Source organism: Brienomyrus brachyistius, chromosome 15, assembly GCF_023856365.1.
Source record: "Brienomyrus brachyistius isolate T26 chromosome 15, BBRACH_0.4, whole genome shotgun sequence".
NCBI lineage: Eukaryota > Metazoa > Chordata > Actinopteri > Osteoglossiformes > Mormyridae > Brienomyrus > Brienomyrus brachyistius.
Genome location: NC_064547.1, coordinates 14,486,339 through 14,508,580, shown reverse-complemented (window position 1 = coordinate 14,508,580; position 22,242 = coordinate 14,486,339). Strand labels below are relative to the sequence as shown.

At 39.7% G+C, this 22,242-nt stretch overlaps 1 protein-coding gene and 1 long non-coding RNA gene across 3 annotated transcripts; one reads left to right on the top strand and one right to left on the bottom strand.

The window, feature by feature from the left end:
• Positions 1-3,662: 3,662 nt before the first annotated feature.
• ptbp2a (polypyrimidine tract binding protein 2a) lies at positions 3,663-20,786 on the bottom strand. 2 transcript variants are annotated; one of them, XM_048977315.1, is made up of 15 exons: positions 20,668-20,786; positions 19,394-19,424; positions 12,480-12,552; positions 11,530-11,702; positions 10,952-11,095; positions 10,572-10,736; positions 10,062-10,172; positions 9,670-9,868; positions 9,135-9,212; positions 8,426-8,541; positions 6,991-7,024; positions 6,478-6,570; positions 5,413-5,629; positions 5,246-5,323; positions 3,663-5,074 (listed from the first exon to the last, which is right to left on the bottom strand). In XM_048977315.1, the coding sequence occupies exons 1-15, from the start codon at positions 20,673-20,675 to the stop codon at positions 4,945-4,947; spliced, it is 1,650 nt and encodes a 549-aa protein (XP_048833272.1). In that variant the 5' UTR covers positions 20,676-20,786; the 3' UTR covers positions 3,663-4,944. The 2 variants fall into 2 exon arrangements, with proteins under 2 accessions (XP_048833272.1, XP_048833273.1); XM_048977316.1 differs by lacking the exon at positions 9,135-9,212 and having other exon boundaries at positions 8,426-8,569; positions 9,659-9,868.
• LOC125709158 (uncharacterized) lies at positions 15,909-16,229 on the top strand. Its single transcript, XR_007382633.1, has 3 exons — positions 15,909-15,992; positions 16,092-16,157; positions 16,191-16,229. It is a non-coding gene; the product is annotated as an uncharacterized LOC125709158 (long non-coding RNA).
• Positions 20,787-22,242: the final 1,456 nt, after the last annotated feature.

The window sequence follows — 22,242 nt, the reverse complement described above, 5'->3', positions numbered from 1 at the left end:
ATTGCCTATATTTTATGCAAAAAAGGAGTAAATTATTGTTTTGTCACATACTTTCGTGAAAATAATTCTGCTGTACAAAAAAGACCAAAGAAATTTCTGTTCTGAAGTGTTTTATTGCACTTAGCTTGTAATTATCAGACTTACTGAATACAGGTTGTGCATTTTTTTAATTAGCCCTTTTATGAGTCGAAATGTAAGAAGGGTACCCCATGCGTCTTAGGATAACCTTAATTATTCAGTAGGTTCAATGATGATAAAATGGAAATCTAATGTCCGTTTACATAATATTTCATATTTTATTCATTGGCTCTTGTTAGAGTGACATGGCTTGCTAAGAAAATATAGGGGAACTGTAATAGATCGAATAGATAAACACTGGACATTGTCAAAACAAAACTAATTGTAACTACCTTATTACTATATATAATTTATTCGCAGTGAATTCAATTTTAAGCCTTAATTTATTGGGTTGAGCTAATAACAGGGAAAAAGAAATGATCAGTCATTTAAACTGGGAAATGACTTTGTTGTCTAATTGGAAGAGAAATATCTGATATGAATCTAGGACATCGGTTCACCCCGGTTCCGTGTTTCACTTTTGGCATTAAGGGATCTTTAATGACTTTGAATATCCATAATATGTAAGTGTAACTGGGTTAGGTAACTTGTTCCAAATGCAAATTTAGCTTGATTGATTAAGCACAGGTGTTTGCAGTAATTTGCCTCATCTCAATTAGTTTCAGATTGCCCTCCCCTTGATTAAAAGGTTGGGTGCTGCAGTAATGCCCATGGTTAATGTAGGGTTTTATCAGTAGCACAGGATATGTAATATGCTGATAAAAAGTGCTGTGTATCTTGCAGGAAAGTTCATTGTTATTATTTTACAGTACTGTACATGCCTACAATAAGCATACAATAATTATAGATCTTGGTAAATATTAACCATGCTGATGTTGGCTTGATGAAAAACAATAGGCCACCTGCCTTGAGTTGTCTGATTGGGCTTTTTAGTGGGGTAGTTGCTAGGTAATGTGTTTTAAAAGCCTCACTTAAGTCCAAAATCATAACCCTGCATTAAGGTGGGATTTAACTCAGCTGCAAACAATTTCTTGTTAAAACTGTGTGTTCTATTCAAAAAAGTAAGCCACAAATCATAACATTAATATTTTGTGGCCTTTAGGCATTCCACTTATATTTTGAGTCCTTTGTGTCGCATCTTTTCATATTATCCATGACATCATTTTCATATATATATATATATAATCATTGCATTAAATTACTTGTAAATTGTCAATGTGATTTTTTTCACCGTCGCGGTATTAAAAGGGGCTTTACTGTGTTACATGGTGTTGTCTCTGTACTAAATTGTAAACTTCACGTATTTACAGTTATTGACATTGTGTCCACAGGTATCAGAATATGTCATGAGAAAACAGGACCTGCATATCCAATACCGACAGAATGGTAGCCACCCACACAGCGCATCGCTATATTTATATTTACACACACTGCGGCCCATGAAGTCAAACGTGATTTTAGCCAAAAAAGAACATTATTCTACAGGTGTCTTAGATCTTACGAATAACTAGTGTATTATTGTGCCGTTCAGTCTTATATTGCCATCTTCATGCATTGTCAATACTAATGTAATACTAATACAATTTATTCTGTAATAATGCATGGCCAAAAAAGTCACATGGCGTATTAATAGATTTTGAGAATATAACTTGTCGAATATGACACTGATTTCCTCCGTTAGTCATGAAGTCTGCGTTGTGATCTTCCATGTTATTCTCGTTTAAAGGCATAGATGGGGAAAGTAAACATTCCAACATAAATGTGAAATAAAAGCAAAATAGCATCTTTGTTTTGACTGATAACATCATCTGACGAGCTAATTCACATGAAGCTAAGGCGGCATCTACATCAGGCGTTCGGAGAACAACCACGATGGAAAGATCAGCCAGCAGGCAACTTGCAGTGAAAAATGCTATTGTAATTCCAAACCATATAATGGCCAGGGAAGCTGCATAGCCTATTGATCTGGAGATGAAATATAATGATGTAGGTTTGAATTTTTGGAACAGTATACAGTGTGTGTGTGTGTGTGTGTGTGTGTGTGTGTGTGTGTATAAGCATATGTAGTGTATATACTGTACTTTGGACAACAGGTAACATAGCGGTAAGTTAGATGAATGACATGAACGGTGGCAGTTTCTAAGTTCTAACTAGAGATTTGCAGTAGTACAGTGAGGCAAGCATCAGTGAAATATTAAGCAGTTTAGATGGCTCAAATTTTTTCCGCTGACGGACTCTGGGGTAATCGCAAAGATAATTATCTCCAGCCTCTGGATCAATCACATACCCACCGCGCACATCTGACCAGTAGGTATAACCGAGGGGAGATGTGACATTTGCCACTGACTTGGGGGAGGGCGGTTGGCAACTTAGAAATAGCGTGATAAAGTAGGAAAGTCCATGCCGAGTCTTTATGAAGAGGCGGGAGCAGCCAAGCACAAGTTAAAACAATCCTACTTAGACAAAATTAACGGGGAGCAAAGGAATTAAGCCAAAAAACCAACAAAAGACTTCCTGCAGTAAAAGCAGTAAAGGAGAAACTGAGGAACACGTTGCCTTCTGGCAACCTCTCATCCTTCCAGGATCTACTCTTACTGGCTCCTATGCCTAGCAACAAAATAAAACCCTAGGACAGCGCATGAACTATTCCTTGCCTCATTACATTCCATCGCCCTCTAAAACCCTCCATCCATAATTACTATAGGACACCTGCGTGTCGCTTGGATGGTTCAGTCTCGACCACAAAGGGGAGCGAGGTTTCACTGGAACTGTCCCAATCTCAGGTGCTCATACCTACTATGAACAGCCTTGAACCATCAGATTAAGAAAGTGTATTGGGTTTGTAGAACACATCACTACTGGAGCCCAAGATGTTTCTAGCTGATACATTAGACCATATCACAGTCCAAAACTTGTACTTCAGCTACCGAATCTCATAAAAAGTGATTGACTTAGTAGAGACTTCACTCCAAAGAGACATTATTATTTTACTCTTAAGTTGAGCTTGAGAAAAGATCAGGTAGAGTTTGAATCCATGCCAGACAAATTCATATGAGAATAACAATACTGGGAATGGTTTCCGAACCACAGAAATGGGAAATGCTTGGTTTGGTCTCAGTGTTTGTGGGCTGTGTGTGGACTTTAGTTGAGACAGAATGGTTGAGCGTAGCCTCTTTAGCAGAGAGAAGGTGAAATGGCTTGCAGAAGAACATGACACCCTTGCAGTGTGATTAGTAGGGTTAGTGAGAGAGAAAGCAGAGGCAAAACCCAGAGAGACAGACCTATCTAAAGGAAAAACCAAACAGGGTGGGGAATCATTTAGGTGAGCCACGTATGCAGTTTTGTGGTAGTTGATATTGGGGATTTTCTCCCTCCTTACGGATTATTTTGCGGCAAATCGTGCAGCACAATGGTGCACCTTTCCCACCCTGATTGATAAGTGACATCAGAAGCAAAGTGAGGTGAAGTACAACAGAGAAGCAGCACAGACAGAAAGAGTGAGCAGAGCTACAGAAAGATTTATTGAGCGTTGCTACAGAGGAAGAAGCAGAGAGCACTGAAATCAAACCGTCAAACCGCCCCGATTGTTAGAAAATTCACCTTTAATTGTGCCATTTCCAAACTATAAATGAATCATTCATTTCTAAAGATGTAAAAACCCAAATAAAATATAAAATATACATGACATTTTCCCAAAGCAGACAGAGGTTTTTTTTTTTGCATTTTCTATTGGCAAGAGTAGACAAGGTTTGTCTTAGGCAGGTAGTTCATGTATTGAATCACTTGCGTTAAGTTCTGTATACAACTGAGGTCATGAAGTCACCGCCTGACCATTTCCTGCTGATTCTGCACTGTGTTTTATAAAGCGTTACTCTTTCTTTATGAAATATAAAACATTTGAAAAATTTAATAAATCAGATTTTTTTTTGTACAATGAAATGTAAATTAAGACTAAAGGCACATAAACTTTGGTCCTACCAGGATGTCCTTTCGAAAAAACTGCCAAGTAATGCCAGCACTGCCAGATCACTTCTGAGAGCCTTTTTCTTGCCTTTTTAATGCATGCAACAGCAGTTTAAATGATAACTAACTAGACCACTCAGTACATGCTCAGAAACTGCAGCCTTTTAAAAATACCCAAACAAAATATAAATGCACATAAGGAGCTTTCAAAGAACATCTAAAGTATATTCAAGTCACAAGCAGCACTAGTACTATACACCATAACAGTAAGTGATGCACAAACAAAACAAAGAACTAATAAAGGCTTAATTAAACTAGAGCTTCAGCTTTATCTTTGGCCGCTTTTGATACAGCCACTCTGCTAGAAAATTATCAATCCTTTATAATAGATAATTCACAGCTCAATCCAAATCCTGTGCCAACACTTGCTCTACAACAACAAACAAAGTGATCAAAAGTAAGGTCCACCATAAATGATAAGAAACCTTCAGAGGCAGAATTTCAAGCTGTACAGATACACGTGAGGAGGAAAGGGGAAAAAAATTAAAATTACAAATCCATTTGACAGAGAATAAGTGCCTTGACAGCCAAGTTCAAGCATTTATGCAAATAAACAAACAAGGAGGCGTTGATAAATTTTTATCAAGTAAGGCACATAGCTCGTCAATTATAAAACTTAACTACCTTCCTTGAAATGGAAGAAATGGGAATAAGAGGGGTAGAAATGTCTTTAAAGCATACTAGTACAACATCCTTACAAATTAGTTTCATGTAACAAATTCATCGTTTCTTAAGGAATGACTGGTTAATTTTGAATTTGTCAAAACAGTGGTCCCACGTCTGAAAAGTCAACTGGCTTTACCACTGAAGACCGTGAAGACACAGATAGTTCCACTAACGCGTTCAGATGGTCGACTTTGAGAAGGAAACACGCAGGTGATGGTTGTCCCCCATGTTATAATTGTGGAGGTCAATCAAGGCTTGAATTGCTTCTTCAACAGTAGACATCTGCAGAAGGGCCATTTTGCGGTCCCTGCGATAACGAATTAGAATGATGAATTAGTCAGTAATTCTGAGATTTATAATGGTGATGAACCAGTATTAATTTACTTCAGAAAGCCGTGTTCCTCTCAGATTTCAGACACAGATCTCTTTTTGTTTACTAAAATGCACCTTTTCAAAAGTTCACTAGCAAAGTTCTTACTGAAAAAACTTGAAGGCTTTCACAGTGCCACCGGAGTTTGAGAACAGTACCCGCAGGTCATCCTCTGTTACGTCTTGTCTGCAGAAATAATAAGGTGACAGGTCACCATTGTGGCAGTGTACATAACAGGGAGAAAAAAAACCGACATAAATAATGTCTTTACTCACGGGATGTTTGACAGGTGAAGAGTAGCAGATGGGGGAAATATGTTCTGGAAGTTCTTGGAACCGGGTTTCTTGAAACGATGCAAGGGGGAGTTTGTGAAATCCTTTGTGAGCCCCTGGTCGTCCAGTCCTTCTCTGGGAAGCTGTACCATCTGATGCTTTGACAGCGTGACCCGGATGATCTTACCGTACATCTTCTGCCCGTTAAGATGACTCATTGCTATAATGGCAAAGGAGCTAAAATTACACTTCTCATAAACAGCGTTGTGCAATGAGCCATTTCCATAGCATGAACAAGGAGGTAAACACTGGAGACAATCAATCAATAATGAATGCACAAGTTAATTACAGCAGATCATCAATCCATCAGTGAGAACATAAAGGATCTACCTAGCACTCAATAACAATGGATTGCGATATTTGTTTCCTGACCATGTTTCTCTCCACTATAACACTGAAACGTATTGTTTACATGGGTGCTAGAACTCTAAATATGTTAGCAGTATACAATTATGTAAATGAAATGTACAAACATTCAACATACCAGTACTTGATATTGTACCACCAATGCTGGGCTGTAAAATTTGTGCAGTGATATATTTCCCCGCTGCCCACAGATTATGAATGGTTTTCTTTTTATTTTTAGAAATCAATCATTAGCCTAACGAAGCACAAGTTACATATGCCTATATACATCACAATTATGTTTACATATACGCATTTTTCATTTTTCCCTCTACAGAAAGGCTAATCACAAAAATGTCTTGAATAAAACTTAATCAACATAATCAATATCCCTAGTCAATATGCAATGTTTCTTTAATAGTATACAGTAACTGTAGCAAAAAACGGAAGTTTAAAAAAATGAAATTAATTCATTAAAAAAACATTCTCTTGAAACAAAAATATCACTACTCTCTGTGGTTCATTAGTTACAAAACTGAACTCTGATAAACGGAAAGAGTGTCAAATGAAGGTGGCCTTCAACCCATTAAACCTGACAATCATCAAGTATGGTATTTTGGCCATTGTGTTCATTTTACCTTAAGTAAAATGTCTCTCACTTACCAAGCTGGGCTTGATTCCCATCAGCCATCTGTATGAGCGCACTGTCTTTCTTATTGTAAAGTATCTTCACACGCTGAGCATCGCCATACACACCTGTTTGAAGTGAGAGGTCGCCAGGCGTAGAAATAGAACGGGAAATCACTGTTAGCACAGTTAGCATTTGCCAATTAGCACAACGTGAAGACAGAACGTTCAACAAAATGAGCAAACAAAACAAGTTTGTTTGTTGATATACCCTCTAAAAAGCTCTGCAAATGGAAAATTAAAAAAATACATGCAAAATAATTTAACCATGCATTAAAATAAAACTGTCTATGGACAAAGACTTCAAAAGTGAGAGAGAGAGAGAGAGAGAGGTAAAACTAAACAAAAAATGAAGGAAACTATAATGAAAATGCAATTGAACTACAAGTCAAGAACTCATAATAAATTCAAAATTCATAATAAAGTCAAAATATGAAAAACATTTAAAATAACTATAAAATAAAAAAAAGAGTGCTAACGATAACATACCGAAGAGAGTAAACAGACTTTGGGGCGTAACCATCTTTAGAAGGAGAGGAGAGCAAGCAGCGTAAGACAGGAAGAGAGAAGAGTCGAGGAAGAGCGTAGATGAACAGATCATCCATAACGAAGGGTGGTTTCCCGTAGAATGGTGAGGTGGTCATGGATCATGGTTCAAGGCAGTTAATTGGGGCAAGTTGTTCCAAGGTACATTTTGTTCAAGCACAGAGCATGAACAGAGGGCAAAAGAAGGGGTGAAGACAATAGAGAGGAGAAGAGAAGAGAAGAGATGGGCAACAGAAAGAAGGAATGAAAGGGGGAAAGGATAAGCGATGGAGAAAAACATAATAGGGAAACAAAAATAAAATATAGGTCAGTACACAGAAAATGCAGGACTTTTGTCAGAAAATGGCTGGTTTATGGGTTTTTTTGTATATAATTGTCCCAAATGTAGTCACACAAGACTATTGTGGGCACAGTAAATCAGTCTAAAAAAGTATATTCTAATAAATAATGATGAGGAAAAAAAGGACATGCAGCAGAATTTCAAAATATACCACAGCAATATGAAATATGAAATGCAGGTAAACTGACAAAGAACACGATTTAAGCTGAAATCTTAATTTTTAGCAATTTCCCCCATGAAAACTGCCTTGCAAAGTTAAGGCATAATCATTAGAATTGTGCCCAAAAAAATGTTTCATTTGTTTAATTTAAAGATCTGGAAAAGTCCGTTTGTAGACTCAGTGAAGTTCCCACATTTCATATCAGCTTTCACAGCACACAGGGAAATTAAGTCAGAGGAGTAGATGTGAACAGGGGAAAAAAAAGGAGAGTTAACATATCAGTTCACGTGAGAGAGAACAGGAAACAGAGAGGGGGAGAGAGAGAGAGAGAGAGAGAGATAGACAGAACGTGCATTTAGAAAACCCGCAAAGAAAAAACACCAAACTGGAAAAGAGGTGTTCATCCATTCTCTTGGAGAGAACCTTGAAGACAAATGGATTTCAGTAGAATAAATGTAAAAACCAGAAAGACAGAGACAGGACATGCTGCCACAACACAGCAAAACAAAAACACAAGGTAATGCCAAGGCAGCAATCCATTATTATAGCGTTTTTTAACCAGAGTGCATTGTTGAGAAATAAAAATAATGAGTTAATTACTAACAAATCACCTTTACTTTGTTCCACCATTCAAATAAACTGAAAAAACCTCAAACAAATTTAACCAGACAAAGCTAAATTCTGCAAGATCACTGTTTGCAAAGATTTGGTATAAATGACAGTTGCCTACAGTGACCTTTAGAGATTTATAGATTTATTATATTTACTCTGTATACATAGACAGGGGAGAAGATGGAGTAACAGGCAAAATAAGAGAAGCACAGAGTACGGTGAGCAGTGGAGCGAGAGCCAGAGGAGGGTCAGGGAGTGTGACTGACCTCCTCGTTGAGATTGCTGACCAGCAGCACGCCGTTGGTGCTGGAGTGCCCCGACAACGCCACCCTGCCGGCAGCGACCGCTGCTGCCGCCGCAGCGCTCAGCGGGCTCAGGGCCCCTGTGACAGCGAGAAAGGACCGTAAAGCCTCACTCAGCAGGAGATGCGGACGCGAGACAATTCAACCCCAAACCGAGAGGAGAGCACAGCACCGCCCAGACCAAGCTACTCTACTGTAACGTGCTTGTCACAATCACGGAGAACAGCTGCAGGAGAGAAGAGGGCTTCGCTGTGCTGTAACGGCACTGGCCTTGCATATCATCAGGCTGACTCTGTATGCTAAACAAATGGAAACTCTCCAAGGTAACTCTGGCAAGGGTCCCAGTTCATTACTCCAATTACGCTGAAGTCCACAATCAGAGCCTCTAATGACGACTGAATAAAATGAAACCTAAAAGTGTTTCAAAGTAAATATCACTTTCCTTTAACACAACTTTAATGGTAGGGTTTAGCCCATTTCTGGCTTATTATTTACATGTTTTTCACCTAGAGGTTTTGTTAAACAAAGCCCCCCCGCCCCTCCCCCCCCCCCCCCCACACACACACACCTCAAAAAGATGCCAGTGTTTACATGTACTATGCAAATAAAGCTGTATGTTGTTTAATATGGCGTTAGAGACAGAAAGAACAGATTGTAACGAAAGTACAGGTACCTCCACCCTGTGCAAACCCAAGAGAAGATGGAAATCCTCCTCCACTAGTATAAGGAGCTACAATCCCAGATGGAGTACCTGAGGAGAATTTGTACATTAAAATTAACTTCACAGAGGCATCTGCTAAATAGCTACTACAGTACAGAAAGAAAAAAATGATAATGCTGAGCACCTTATGTCTAGATAGAGTATTTAAATCTTTGCTTTTCAACACTTCATGTCTCTCATTTGTGAGAAGGACTAATTATCTGAAATCATATTTTCTTGGTTCCTTCTGCCCACCAGCCAGCTCCAGGTGCACCTGACTTCACTATAACTGCTTCCTAAGTTCTAGCTTTTAACATTTTGTTTGCCAGGATTTCCTGTTTCCATGTAACACATGAAAAGGTCCACATGTATAAATGGTGAATGAAGAATTAAGAATCAGACTGATTCCATCTGATCATAAGCAGCAGCCAGGTACCATGTAGATGGCTGGCAGAATAAAGTCACATAGTCCTGGAGGCCTGGATCTGGAGATGAACTCGTCTCCTACCAAGTAAAGATGAAGAATCCTTGTTAAAAGTTGCAGCCACGGAGGAGTCCACAGCGGGCTGCCCATCTCCGGCGGGGAGCTCTGGTCGAGTGTAATCCCGACTCTTGTCATTGTTATACTTCACGTTGAGGTTCACCAACTTGGAGAAGTCAATCCTCAATGTGCAGCAGGCATTATAGATATTCTGACCATCTAAGGCCTGGAATACAGATATCCATATGTAACATTTTTTTTTATTTGTGAAAAATGTTTTTTAATGCAGAGTGATTTTATTCATTTACACAGAAATGTTTCAGAGGCTTCAGCTTAATTAACTCTGTTTCTGGCTCATACATAAATACAAAATAATTGTACAATGAGTAGATTTCAATGCAAGGTGACTGGTCACCCACCAGTTTGGCCTGCTGTGCATTCACAGGGTCACTGAATTGTAGCAGGGCTTGGAACTGATTGTTCTTGGTGAAAGTGATGATTTTCATGACTGTTCCAAACTTGGAGAAGATCTACCAATGACAAGCATACGTGCATAAATCTTAGATTAGACTTTAACAGATGCTTTTTTAAAAAGTGACATGAAAATGAGCATCAGTGCACAGGGTCAGCCAGCGGCCTTGCAGACACTGGGCTTAATGGCTTTACTCAAGGGTAAGATATAGTATTTGCACCAGAGACCAGGAAGCAGGCATGGTATTGGTGTCCAAACCCAGGGAGGCAAAAGATCGCTCCCATAAACCTCCTCTATTATTGACGCATACATATAAAATTTTATCAACATAACATTTAAAGAAATTCTTCAAATAAAATGAATGTACAACACAAAGTTTTAACTTTTCGAACAAATTGTGTCAGTCCTCGGAAGGTAACAGTTAAAAAAAGAGGAACTGAGGTAAATCTAGCCCAACCTGCTGAAGGACATCCAGAGTGACGGGATAAAACATGTTGTCAATGATGATTCTAAGCACTGGGCTGGGAGCCGGGGTCAGTGCATTTTCACTGGAGGCCGCCGCTGGAGTTGCAGCGCCCCCTGCCTGGACAGCGGAGACCGCTTGGAGGACAGCCTGGGCGCGCTTTAGCGGGGGAAACACACAAGGCGAAATCATCTTAAGCTACCATCTTCCTTTTATCAGACTTCACTTTGAAGTCCATTAAGAACATTCTGGTTGCGTCCAAAAACACCTGGATGCAATTTAATTAATTTAAATCACTGCAGATCGTTCTTACAAATTACATTCGTTGACAGGCTTTTAAAACAAACAGATTCGCAAATTGAAAATTCACTTGCCTGGTTTCCCGCGTTGTCCGTCTTCAGCTCCTTGTGATTTGAGTACTGGATAAATACAGGAACATTGCGGACGTGAGGCGTTACGGCAGTGTAGTAGTTCACCATGGTCATGGCTGCTTCTTCAGTTCCAAGCTCCAAAAAAGCCTACAAATGAACAGCATTTTACCAATCTAGCACAGAGCACAAACATCAATTAACATCCTATTATTGCATTTGATCATCTAAGGAAGAAACGTACTAATTCTTTTTATGTTTAAATTAAATCATCGTAATACAATTATTGCGTTAACTCTGAGGGTACTTCCGTCTGTATCCACAAATACTGAAAGACCGCAGTCTCTGTTTTCCGGGAGAAAGATTGTTGGTTTACTCACACAGTTTAATAATAACAGACCCAACTGATGTTACAGGGAGTAGATCAAAATCTTGTTAAAATCTGGGCAACCTTGTTAAGATAAAAACTAACAGGGTGGAAAAGAAACAGCTCTGCCCGCGTAATGTTAAGGCTGTTTAACTATGTGCTGTCAGTCCACCTCCTCCTCCTTTACAAAAAACTGCTTTGCACACAACCCACACACCTGATTTTTTCCCTTGAGGGTCAGGATGTTAGTGACTTTCCCAAAAGGCAAGCCAAGAGCAATGACTTCCGTCTCCGACACTTCATTGGGCAATTTGCGAATGTGGATTACCCGGGAGGGGGGGCAATCCATTCTGTCTTCCACTCGTAATTTTTTGCTGTCATTGCCATTGGCTACAGTGTAAAGAAACAAAATCAAGATGCCGTGACGTTCATATGAAGATCATAAGATCAAACAACACAGCTAAGAAGTAAATATACATAACATTAAAATAAATACATAAAACATTTCAAGCATGTTTAAAATGAAATTAATGAAGTAAAAATAGTTCAAAAGATTGAAACAAACTCCAATGTCCTACAATTAAACTTTAGTACATTTTGCTACTCATTTCGTTTCATTTCGTGTCATGTAACTGCAACTGAGCCGGTAGCTTCGTATCCGGCTGCTCCAGCCTTTTAATTAGCTGGGCTTTGCAGATTACCTTAGCTTAGCTGTCAATCACCTGGAAGTGCCTGAACCAGGGGCCTAGCCACAAGGGGCAGGCCTACTGCTAATGCAACATCGCGACCTGCTTGTTTGATGCAGAAGCAGCCTGTGTTGCTGCGATGATGTAAAAATGAGAAACAAAAACAAACTACGAATAGCTAAAACAGATGTTTACATTGTTCCTACACAATACAATACAAATGTTATTTACCTCTAAAAAATCTTAACAGATCACAGTGAAAGTGCATATAGTTTTCATTATTTAATAAAGACAATAAAATGTGGAAAAACCACATTTTTGTGCACGCTATTTATTGTGTGGGTGCACACCTACAAAAGAACAGAAGGCTACTTGTGCCGTAAAAGCCAGAATATGACTATGAATGCACGTGATAAGAATGATTTACAAAAATAAATTATAACACCATTTTCCGGAACACGGGGGCGGGAGGTGAACTCACCAGTTACAATACCGGTCAGCCCCGAGGTCGGACTGTTATATAGACTGCTAGACATTAGCTCATCTGATCCTCTCTGGAAGGAAGACACAAAAAACAAATAAATAAGACGAACACTCATCTAAAGACTCCCTTCATTGTCCCAGGAAGAAGAAATGAAATACAGCCCTCCTAAGACACTTTGAGGAAACGAGAACATAAAACACTGGCTATGTTGCACCCTTTTGTGTTGTTTTAATCTTGCGAGTCTGAGATGTCAGATGGTGTAATTTCATCTGCAGCTCCCGTCTTCCCCAAAGGCTCCTTGCTGTCTGCAGCACAGGCAGCGACTCCCTCAGAGCGATGCTAAAAGTGACTGATGCGTGGACGGGCAAACGCAGAACCATTACAAGCATAACTTTTTAATACGACATCTTGGTTGTGTCTTTGAGTGAATTCCCTTAAATTGTTCTTTATCGCTTACGTTTTTACGGTTACGATAAATTAAATGTGAGGCTCTTAAAGCTACACAGCCTACAAATAAATTGCACGTAATAAAGTTACCTCTGACAAGAACCTTTTGTGACATACCAGAGTATGCTTTGGGAGGGGTGAGGGACAAAACTTTGGTAGAATGTTCTTAAAACCATTTTGTTTTGCATCAAATATTAATGGGAAAAACCACAGAAGGAGAGACCAGGATACAGAATTTGTGTAACTAGGGGGTGTAACAATCCTCAAAAAGGTTAATGTTTTAAATATTGTCTATTATATTGTGGATGCAAACATAGACTAATTACTAATGAAATACAAATGTATTGTCAAAAATCGTCATAAATTGAGAACTGTACTTATGTAATTTAATTGATACTTTGATATCATCTCCTTAGGAGACGCCAGTACAAATATGTTTTTATCTATCTATCTATCTATTTTTCATTTCTGAGTTTGAACTAATGCTACAATTTGCTCTGCATCATCTCCACTATTCATACAGACCATGTTTCTAATTAAACAGTGGTGTGTTAGAGGCCATTAAAGAACCAAAGAAAATAATGCATCCAGGGGAGTCCTGATACATGGGAGTCCTGATACAGGGGAGTCCTGATACAGGGGAGTCCTGATACAGGGGAGTCCTGATACATGGGAGCCCTGATACAGGGGAGTCCTGATACAGGGAAGTCCTGATACATGGGAGTCCTGATACAGGGGAGTCCTGATACAGGGGAGTCCTGATACTTGGGAGTCATGATACATGGGAGTCATGATACATGGGAGTCCTGATACATGGGAGTCCTGATACATGGGAGTCCTGATACAGGGGAGTCCTGATACAGGGGAGTCCTGATACAGGATCAGGCCATTTCTCTGGCACACTGCCAAGTCAACTATGGCTCAAACAGTTCAAAAGATGGAATATCTAAAATATAAGGTGGGGAGCCATATGTGAAGATACTAAATATCTCTCCTGCCCCCCGCTGTTGGTTCAATCAGAGCAGATGCATGTCACACTCATGTCTCCCTAAACCAGGAAGCTGAAATTAGAAGATTTATCTTGCACCAGTTATTCATTACTTTATGGGCGGTCCAAAACAAACAGCAGTAGCAACAACAGTAATAATAGTCATTATCATAATTTATTTATTATACATGATGCTGTATGTTGCGATTCCTTGCACTAAGAAAGTTTCAGTGTGAGTTTAAAAAAAATCCCCCTGCAATGAAGAAAAGATTTCAAGGGAAAATGAGTGGAAATCTGAAATCCTGTGGCAGCCTGCAAGTTCCTCTTTTAATATTGCACCTTGATATTTTCTCCTCTCAACTCCCACTTAAAACACACCGTTCCTTTTTTCTAGGTCAATACTAGTCAGTATCCCTATTTCGCGATATCTCTTATTTACGCCAAAGCTCTATGCTAGAAGGGATAATTTCATCCTCATTATAAGACTCCATTGCTTTCAACTTGGAACAATGAAGTACTTTTCTAGACGAGGTTTTGAACTTACATAGCGAGTATGGTCTTCAACATGAGGACAAAGCACATATAAAATGGATATTGCCCTGCAGCCGTTACAGCTCTCCTCATTATCATTTCATCCGGAATAAAAGGCTATGTTTTAATGAAATATCAATATTGTACTGTTAATGAAAAAGGAACAGCTCATCACCTCTAAACATGAACAGCTCAGGAAGCAGGGATCCGAGAGCAGAGTAGGCAGGTATGACATGCATGTGTGTGTCCCAGTCAATCCTTTTTTTGCTATCCAAATATATAGCATTTCCAATACATTGAAATATGCAGTTTCAACATGCTTTTATCTCCAAAAATATCTGGTGTTGCAAAAAAAGTATAAACTGTTAAAATTTAAGAAATTAAAAACTTATATTAATTAGGGTTAATTCAATGACTGAAACCTTAAAATTCATTTTTAAAAAAAGTTGAAAAACATTGTAGTTTTAAAAGCATTAAAAAAACTGAAAAATATTTCTCCACAAATTTACATTACCTCAAATGTCAGGTGGCACAACTGAGAAAAGGGTTTTTGTTTTATTTTTACTATTTAAGTAATTTTAGAAATTTAACAGTACACTAGATGAATGATAGATTATAAAGATAACCCGAAGTGATCTCCATAGCACAGTGAAAAAGTACGTCTAAGTGGAATACTGGTGAAAGTTACCATTTTCAACTAATAGTTTGGCTTGCACAGCTCCCATGTGCGGAGGTACAAATCATGGAAAACCAAGGAAAATTCACTTTTAAAATGGTGTGAATAAACTTCTAAAAAAGAAGTTTGCACAGGTGTCGGAGCAGATGTCTGTTTACTTTGAAACTAGCTTGAAAACGCAGGTGGTAAAACAACAATTAATATTATTAATAATCAGAAAATCATAGACAGACAGACGGACAGACACGACTCAGTTGTTGATCATGAAACAATAACTCCTGGTACTCAAGGAACTGGCTACATCGGTTAAGTAGGCGATGCAATTAATGGAAAAAATTAAACCAGAATGAGAAACAGCTGAATCTGAACTGCAGTGAGGAAGACCTGATGAAGGGGCGTGGCTGCAGTGAGGAAGACCTGATGAAGGGGCGTGGCTGAGGTGAGGGAGACCTGATGAAGGGGCGTGGCTGCAGTGAGGAAGACCTGATGAAGGGGCGTGGCTGAGGTGAGGGACACCTGATGAAGGGGCGTGGCTGCAGTGAGGAAGACCTGATGAAGGGGCGTGGCTGAGGTGAGGGACACCTGATGAAGGGGCGTGGCTGCGGAGAGGGAGACCTGATGAAGGGGCGTGGCTGAGGTGAGGGAAACCAGATGAAGGGGCGTGGCTGAGGTGAGGGAGACCTGATGAAGGGGCGTGGCTGAGGTGAGGGAGACCTGATGAAGGGGCGTGGCTGAGGTGAGGGACACCTGATGAAGGGGCGTGGCTGCGGAGAGGGAGACCTGATGAAGGGGCGTGGCTGAGGTGAGGGAAACCAGATGAAGGGGCGTGGCTGAGGTGAGGGAGACCTGATGAAGGGGCGTGGCTGAGGTGAGGGACACCTGATGAAGGGGCGTGGCTGCGGAGAGGGAGACCTGATGAAGGGGCGTGGCTGAGGTGAGGGAAACCAGATGAAGGGGCGTGGCTGAGGTGAGGGAGACCTGATGAAGGGGCGTGGCTGAGGTGAGGGACACCTGATGAAGGGGCGTGGCTGAGGTGAGGGAAACCAGATGAAGGGGCGTGGCTGAGGTGAGGGAGACCTGATGAAGGGGCGTGGCTGAGGTGAGGGACACCTGATGAAGGGGCGTGGCTGAGGTGAGGGAGATCAGATGAAGGGGCTGATGTGGTGATAGTGCTAAGTGCCACTTTACAGCAGCAATTACAAACAGGCAAATTCACTATGTTTAAATTGCTGCAAGTTGCTGTAAATAAGAAAAATACTTATGTGTGAACAAAAATGTGGGGAAAGAACCCTGAAACAAGGGAATATGCTGAAATGAGTGAAGCTGAGCACTAAAAATGAAGTTAAAAATGCTAAAAATTAATTTAGCATTAAATAAATTGTGCATTTCCAGAACTGTGTAGTACATTGTGCATGAAAGACAAAATATATTTTACGAATTAAACCTATCATGCCGAAAAACAGGTAATAATATTTATTATTAATCAAATAATGACCACTATTTAATTAACAGTTTAATCTTTCACCGAATTAAACATTTTAACAGCTCAGTTAAACATTCACCACCATCTTACTCTAGAGGACTGCAACAAGTTAAGCCCTGTGTAAAAAAAAATGTTTCACAGCCACCAAATGGCACTACTGGCTGTAAACATAATTAGGGTATACTTCTGTGATATTCATTATGTTATTCAGAGAGAACAAACATTTTTATAATTGTTTAGGAAGGAAATAAATGTCACACGCCATAAGCCCCAGAATTGGCAGGACCTGTATCAATGGCTGACAATTCACCTAGAAACAACTCTATGTGGTTTGGAAAAGAGCATTACCTAGCAACCCTGTTCATTTCATTAGCCTCTAAAAATGTTTCAAAAAAAGTTATATACAGACGCTCCTCTATTTACGAACTTTCAACTTACCAACTTTCAGACATACGAACAAAGAGGACTGTAAGTCCAAACTGTGTCCATTGGGCTCCCGTTCCCTGTCTGCGCACCAATCCCGCCGAGTACGACTTCTGACCGCTACTCCCGCCGTGCAGCAGCGTAACGTGCGTACTCCCAGCATCCTAGTTCTTTGTACTTAAAATGATGTTGAATAACGACTTACGAACATTTTGAGTTAAGAACGGCCGTTCGGAACGTATCTTGTTCTCAAGTAGAGGAGTTTCTGTATATTGTTTGAAAAGGTCATTATATTAGAAGGGGACTTACAGACTAGGAAGACAACAGAAACCAAATGGATATCAGTTATTTTACTTTTACGACACTGAAAAGGCATCCTTTATAAAGCAGACCTGAGAAAATTGAAATTCTGAAGAGATTTTACATCAGTAGCCTGATAACAGGCGTCGGATGTCTGACATGTTAAGCACTTGAGGGAAATCATGTGAGAAAGAGTTCATTAGAAAAGATATGTTGAGTTGTTCTGAATATCTGAATTCATAAGAATCATAAAGGGCAACTTTAGCTTGATATGATGAACTATGTGAGCCAAATTAGACAAGAAATGTAAACTTTAGATCTGAATAAAGAATCTCTGCAGTAAAGTGTCAAATTCCCATCCATCCATCCATCTTCTGTAACTGCTTATCCTATTCAGGGTTGTGGGGGGGTCCGGGGCCTATCTCGGAAGCTACAGGCACAAGGCAGTGAACAAACCAGGATGGGGCGGCAACCCACTGCAGGGCCCACTCACACACCATTGACTCACACATCCACCCCCACAGGCAATTTGGTATCTACAATCAACCTCAGCATGTTTTTGGACTGTAACGGGGAAACCGGAGCACCCAGAGGAAATCCCACAAATGACACGGGGACAACATGCAAACTCCACATACATGGAACCCTGGCCCCAGACATGTGAGGCGACAGTGCTAATCACCGTGAACCGGTGTCAAACGTCCTCATTAGGAAAAACAGTGCTCACTATATCACAGTAAGATCACATATCTGAAGAGTTGCTGCAAGACAAGAACAGTTGGACCAAGTGGCGTCTGCCTTTGCCTGAGAGCATGTGATCTGATCGATAACATTCTCGGCACTTTGGCAAAGACCTCAAGTCTGCCACATGTCATCATAGCACTGTCGTTAGTCATGTCTTCGCTGCTACCCATTTTCCATTGCAGGTGAGAGCATTCTTACTGCTTTTAACAAAATAGGGGAACGTGATCTATAAGAAACTTATACAAGTCAAGTCTTTTTAAACTTTTTAAAGTATAGCTCAGGAAAAAATTAAGAAACCACAGAAAAATGCTTAGTTTCACTCATTTGTCAATTTATGGGTTAGCACCTCTGTAACAACATACATTTTTTTCAAACTGCAGCCTGGCTCTTCCCTGTTTCTCATTTATGAAGGACTTCTTCTTTGCTTTATGGGACTTCAGTCCTGCTTCTATGCAGGCTGTGATAAAATGTCCTGCACTTCATAACACTTAATGTTTCCCATTCTTTTTAAAGGTCACTTGAGGTCATCTCTGCCATGAGAAACCCTAACCCTCTACCTGGCTGGTTTTTGGTCATTGCCAGTGTCTCCTGCTTCACCTTGTTCTTGTGTACTACTGTCTTTATATAGTTTGAGCCTGAAAGCAACCTGTCTTCTGTCAGTGTACAGAAGTGTAGCCTTCTGTAGGCCGAACCACAATTAAACCAGGACTTAAAAATGCAGATTTCTAAACAAATATAGAATGGTCTCTTACTTTTGTCTAGAGGTGTATATCATGAGCTACTCTTAATTTGGTTGAAATTTCTTTTTTACATTTTATTAGCATAAATAAGAAGGACATGCAAAAGGAGTACTTTATTTTTTAAACAAGTCTTTTATTCATTTCATCTGTTTGAAATCAGGTAGAAATGAATAATTAATAAATATGAATTCCATCCATTCATCCAGCTTCTGTCAGTTTATCCTGGACAAGGTTGAAAAGGCCCGTTCCCAAAGAGGACCCGCATGAGACGGGAATCACAATCAAACTCCACACTGCAAAGGCAGCCTGTGATCCCACAGTCCACTGCTGTAGGTGTGAGACAGCAGTGCTAGCAACTGAGGCAGGTGCCTCCCTGTGGGAATTTCATAAGGAAAATGCCTCAATTAGAATATATACAGAGTGCAACTCTGCTCTAAATTGACCTATTTCACTTAATAATAAACTTAATAGCATCCACTACATTGGTCATTAAAAGAAAAAAATACTAATCAAAATAACCTAGCTTTCCTTTCACACATTTGATGAAAATTCTGAACATGAGAAAACAGGCAAGCTTACCTTTACACCAACGGTCACATCACTGACAATGCTGCAATAAACAAAATTTTTTAAAAAAAGTTATTGTTGCCATGAGGTAGACAGCGCAAGTGAAACTCTATGCACACAAACAGCACTGCGCGTTACCTTAACCCAGTGCAACATCTTTGGTCAACAGAAAGACCCCCCAGACTATTAATTATAACACCACTACAGATACATGTGATATACGGTTTGTATTATGCAGTGAGAATGGCCACTTTTTCCAATCTATATGCTTAATAATAATAATAATAATAATAAATCATATAATACACTATACCGCCTATTTCGTATTTTCTGGCAAGTTAGAGGGGTACATCAAGTCTAATAGTTTTAAAGGTTTTATTTTCATTGTACCGGTGTCTACATTTTTCTATGTTTTCCTACTGTTTAATAAAACATTTACTTTGGAATTATAATGGGATTTTTTTAAACACATAGGAGCGATTTAGGAAGCTGACCTGGATCTGCCTCAAACACATGCTACTCCGCCCCAGCCCTAAAGTTTTTTTTCCACCAAATATCTATACAGAACTTTGATATTTTATTTAACTCATATTTGCGAGATCGCTGATGCCTTTCAGAAAACAGCTGGTCAGCTGAAAGCATAAACCAAATAGATCTATGCGTACAACTTTGAATGATGCATGCATGAATAAATAAATAAACAAATAAATATATAAATTAAAATCTTAACTTACTATGCTGAAGTGAGTGAGGTGTGACCGGGGGTGTCTAGGCTAGTAAACTTACAATGTAAAAAAACATCACTCTGATTGCTGAGATCGCTAGCAGGGTTTAACAAAAAGACAATGCTGTTCCTGTCAAAGCATGCAAAATAATACCCCCCATCCTGTGAATCCAGACGCAGATCAATAAAGGCAAACGCCCACACAAAGGGATGCCCGATGCACTCACAACAAAGCAGGCAGAGGCGCACTTTCGTCCCCAGCCTGCTTTCTTCATCGACACTACGGTCCATGCAAGCATGCATGCATGCATGTATATAGTTTCCCAGCATCAAAAAGCGTATGGTCGATTGCACAAGTAATTTACTGACGATACATGGAAATCGGTGTGTAACCTGGAGGAGCCCTAGGTGTCGAACGTCATACTCAGGAGTTCCTACATCCAGATATACACTCACACTCTACACACGGATCACGCGTTGGAAAAACCTTCTGACACGTCTATTATTGAACCAGGCTTGCCAAATAAAAGTGACAATAAAAAGTAATAAAAAAAACACATACCCGTCCATTGCCGGAGACTGTCACTATGGATGTGATCTTCTGTGCGGTTCTTCGGCCAACAACATTCAGGGGCGACAAAATGGTGGTGGAAGCGCGCACGGAAATGGCCGAGAATTACCGAGCGGCATACGGAGATTTACGAAACGTGATCAGGAGGAGCCCATTCCTCGTTGCCGAAAGCGATGCGTGCAGACCAAATATGTCATCAAATAACTCCAGGCGAATAAATACTTAAAACAATCAACATGGCAATTTACATACAATGTGAGAATGTTCACAGTTGGGCATAAGGGCCATACCAGTGAAAAACAAGATACTCACGAAACAACTTGTCTTTTCTTTGCATTGCATTTCATTGAATTCTGATTTAGTCAATTTCAAAACTAAATTCTGAGATGTCATTTACTGTACTGACTTTGTGCTCTGCTGCACTTTCCACGGGAGATGCTTAAAACGCAGCAGACAGAATATCTGCAAATAATTGCTTCACTTTCTACAGCTCTTGATGTATTTTCTCCTCTGGCTGTGTAACGAAACAATATATATATATATATATATATATATATATATATATATATATATATATATATATATATATATATATATATATATATATATTTACCGGAGCTGTCAGATATCACAGAGAGTGTCACTTTATGTCCCAAGAAAACAAAAAAACGGAAGAGTGGGATACTTACGTTTCGTTCCCTGCAGCCATTGCAAACAGTCCAATGAACTACAGCAGATCTTGTCAGATAATCTCAAAGCAGCAAGAACAATGCAAATTTAGCTTTTAGTAAATGGAGGAAAAAATATGTGTATAACGCAGAAAATATTTTTAAAAGCCTCTGAGATCAAGATGTTAAAAAAAAACATAATTTGTAATAATATGTGCCTAAGGCTGTGGGCAGCTCTTGATGTCTTTGAGGATCTACGCTGGCAGTGTAACTTGTAAGAGCATGATGACGCCATGCCTCTGCTACTACAGGAGCTTCATCGTTTGGGTCACCCCTGTGACCATCGCTGTAGCCTGTTAGACTGCAGGCCTTGGAGACAGACCTCGCTCGCCCTCTCTGCCTCCTTCACCCTCTTTGCAGGTAAAGGCAGTAGCTCTGTGCCATGTTTGTTTGCAGTAGACTTTGGGCGTCCAACTTCTCCGCAACATAAAAATAATTGAAAGTCACCGAATTAGTTCTAACTTCAAAAATTAAATTCTGATGAAGAGACAGAATTTGAAATGGGATTTTTCTTCAAATAGGGCAGTATGTAAACATTTAAAGATAATTGTATAAAACTGATTTAATTTTGATCATTTGTGTGTCAGGTGTACAATTCTGTTACATCTGAGCTTCGTTGTAATCAAGTAATTACGCAAGGTCCGTGTGACCTTGCCCTGAGCCAATGGTAGCTATTTACATCAAGCAGTGAGCATTGCTCACTTGTTGTCACTGCTCTGAGCGTAAGGCTGAGTGGCTGGTTAGGTTTGGAGTCTAGCTTCTGGATCCATGGACTCTTATTTACATTAGTTGCATTTCATTTGGGGGGTTTAGTTAGGAACGCTGGCATTGTCACTGG

Excerpts from the sequence above, each read along its gene's own strand:
- ptbp2a (XM_048977315.1), bottom strand. Across the intron at positions 5,324-5,412 it reads CTTCACCTGTCAAACATCCC|ACAAGACGTAACAGAGGATG; the intron begins GTGAGTAAAGAC and ends TTATTTCTGCAG. Across the intron at positions 5,075-5,245 it reads AAAGCCTTCAAGTTTTTTCA|GGACCGCAAAATGGCCCTTC; the intron begins GTAAGAACTTTG and ends TCGTTATCGCAG.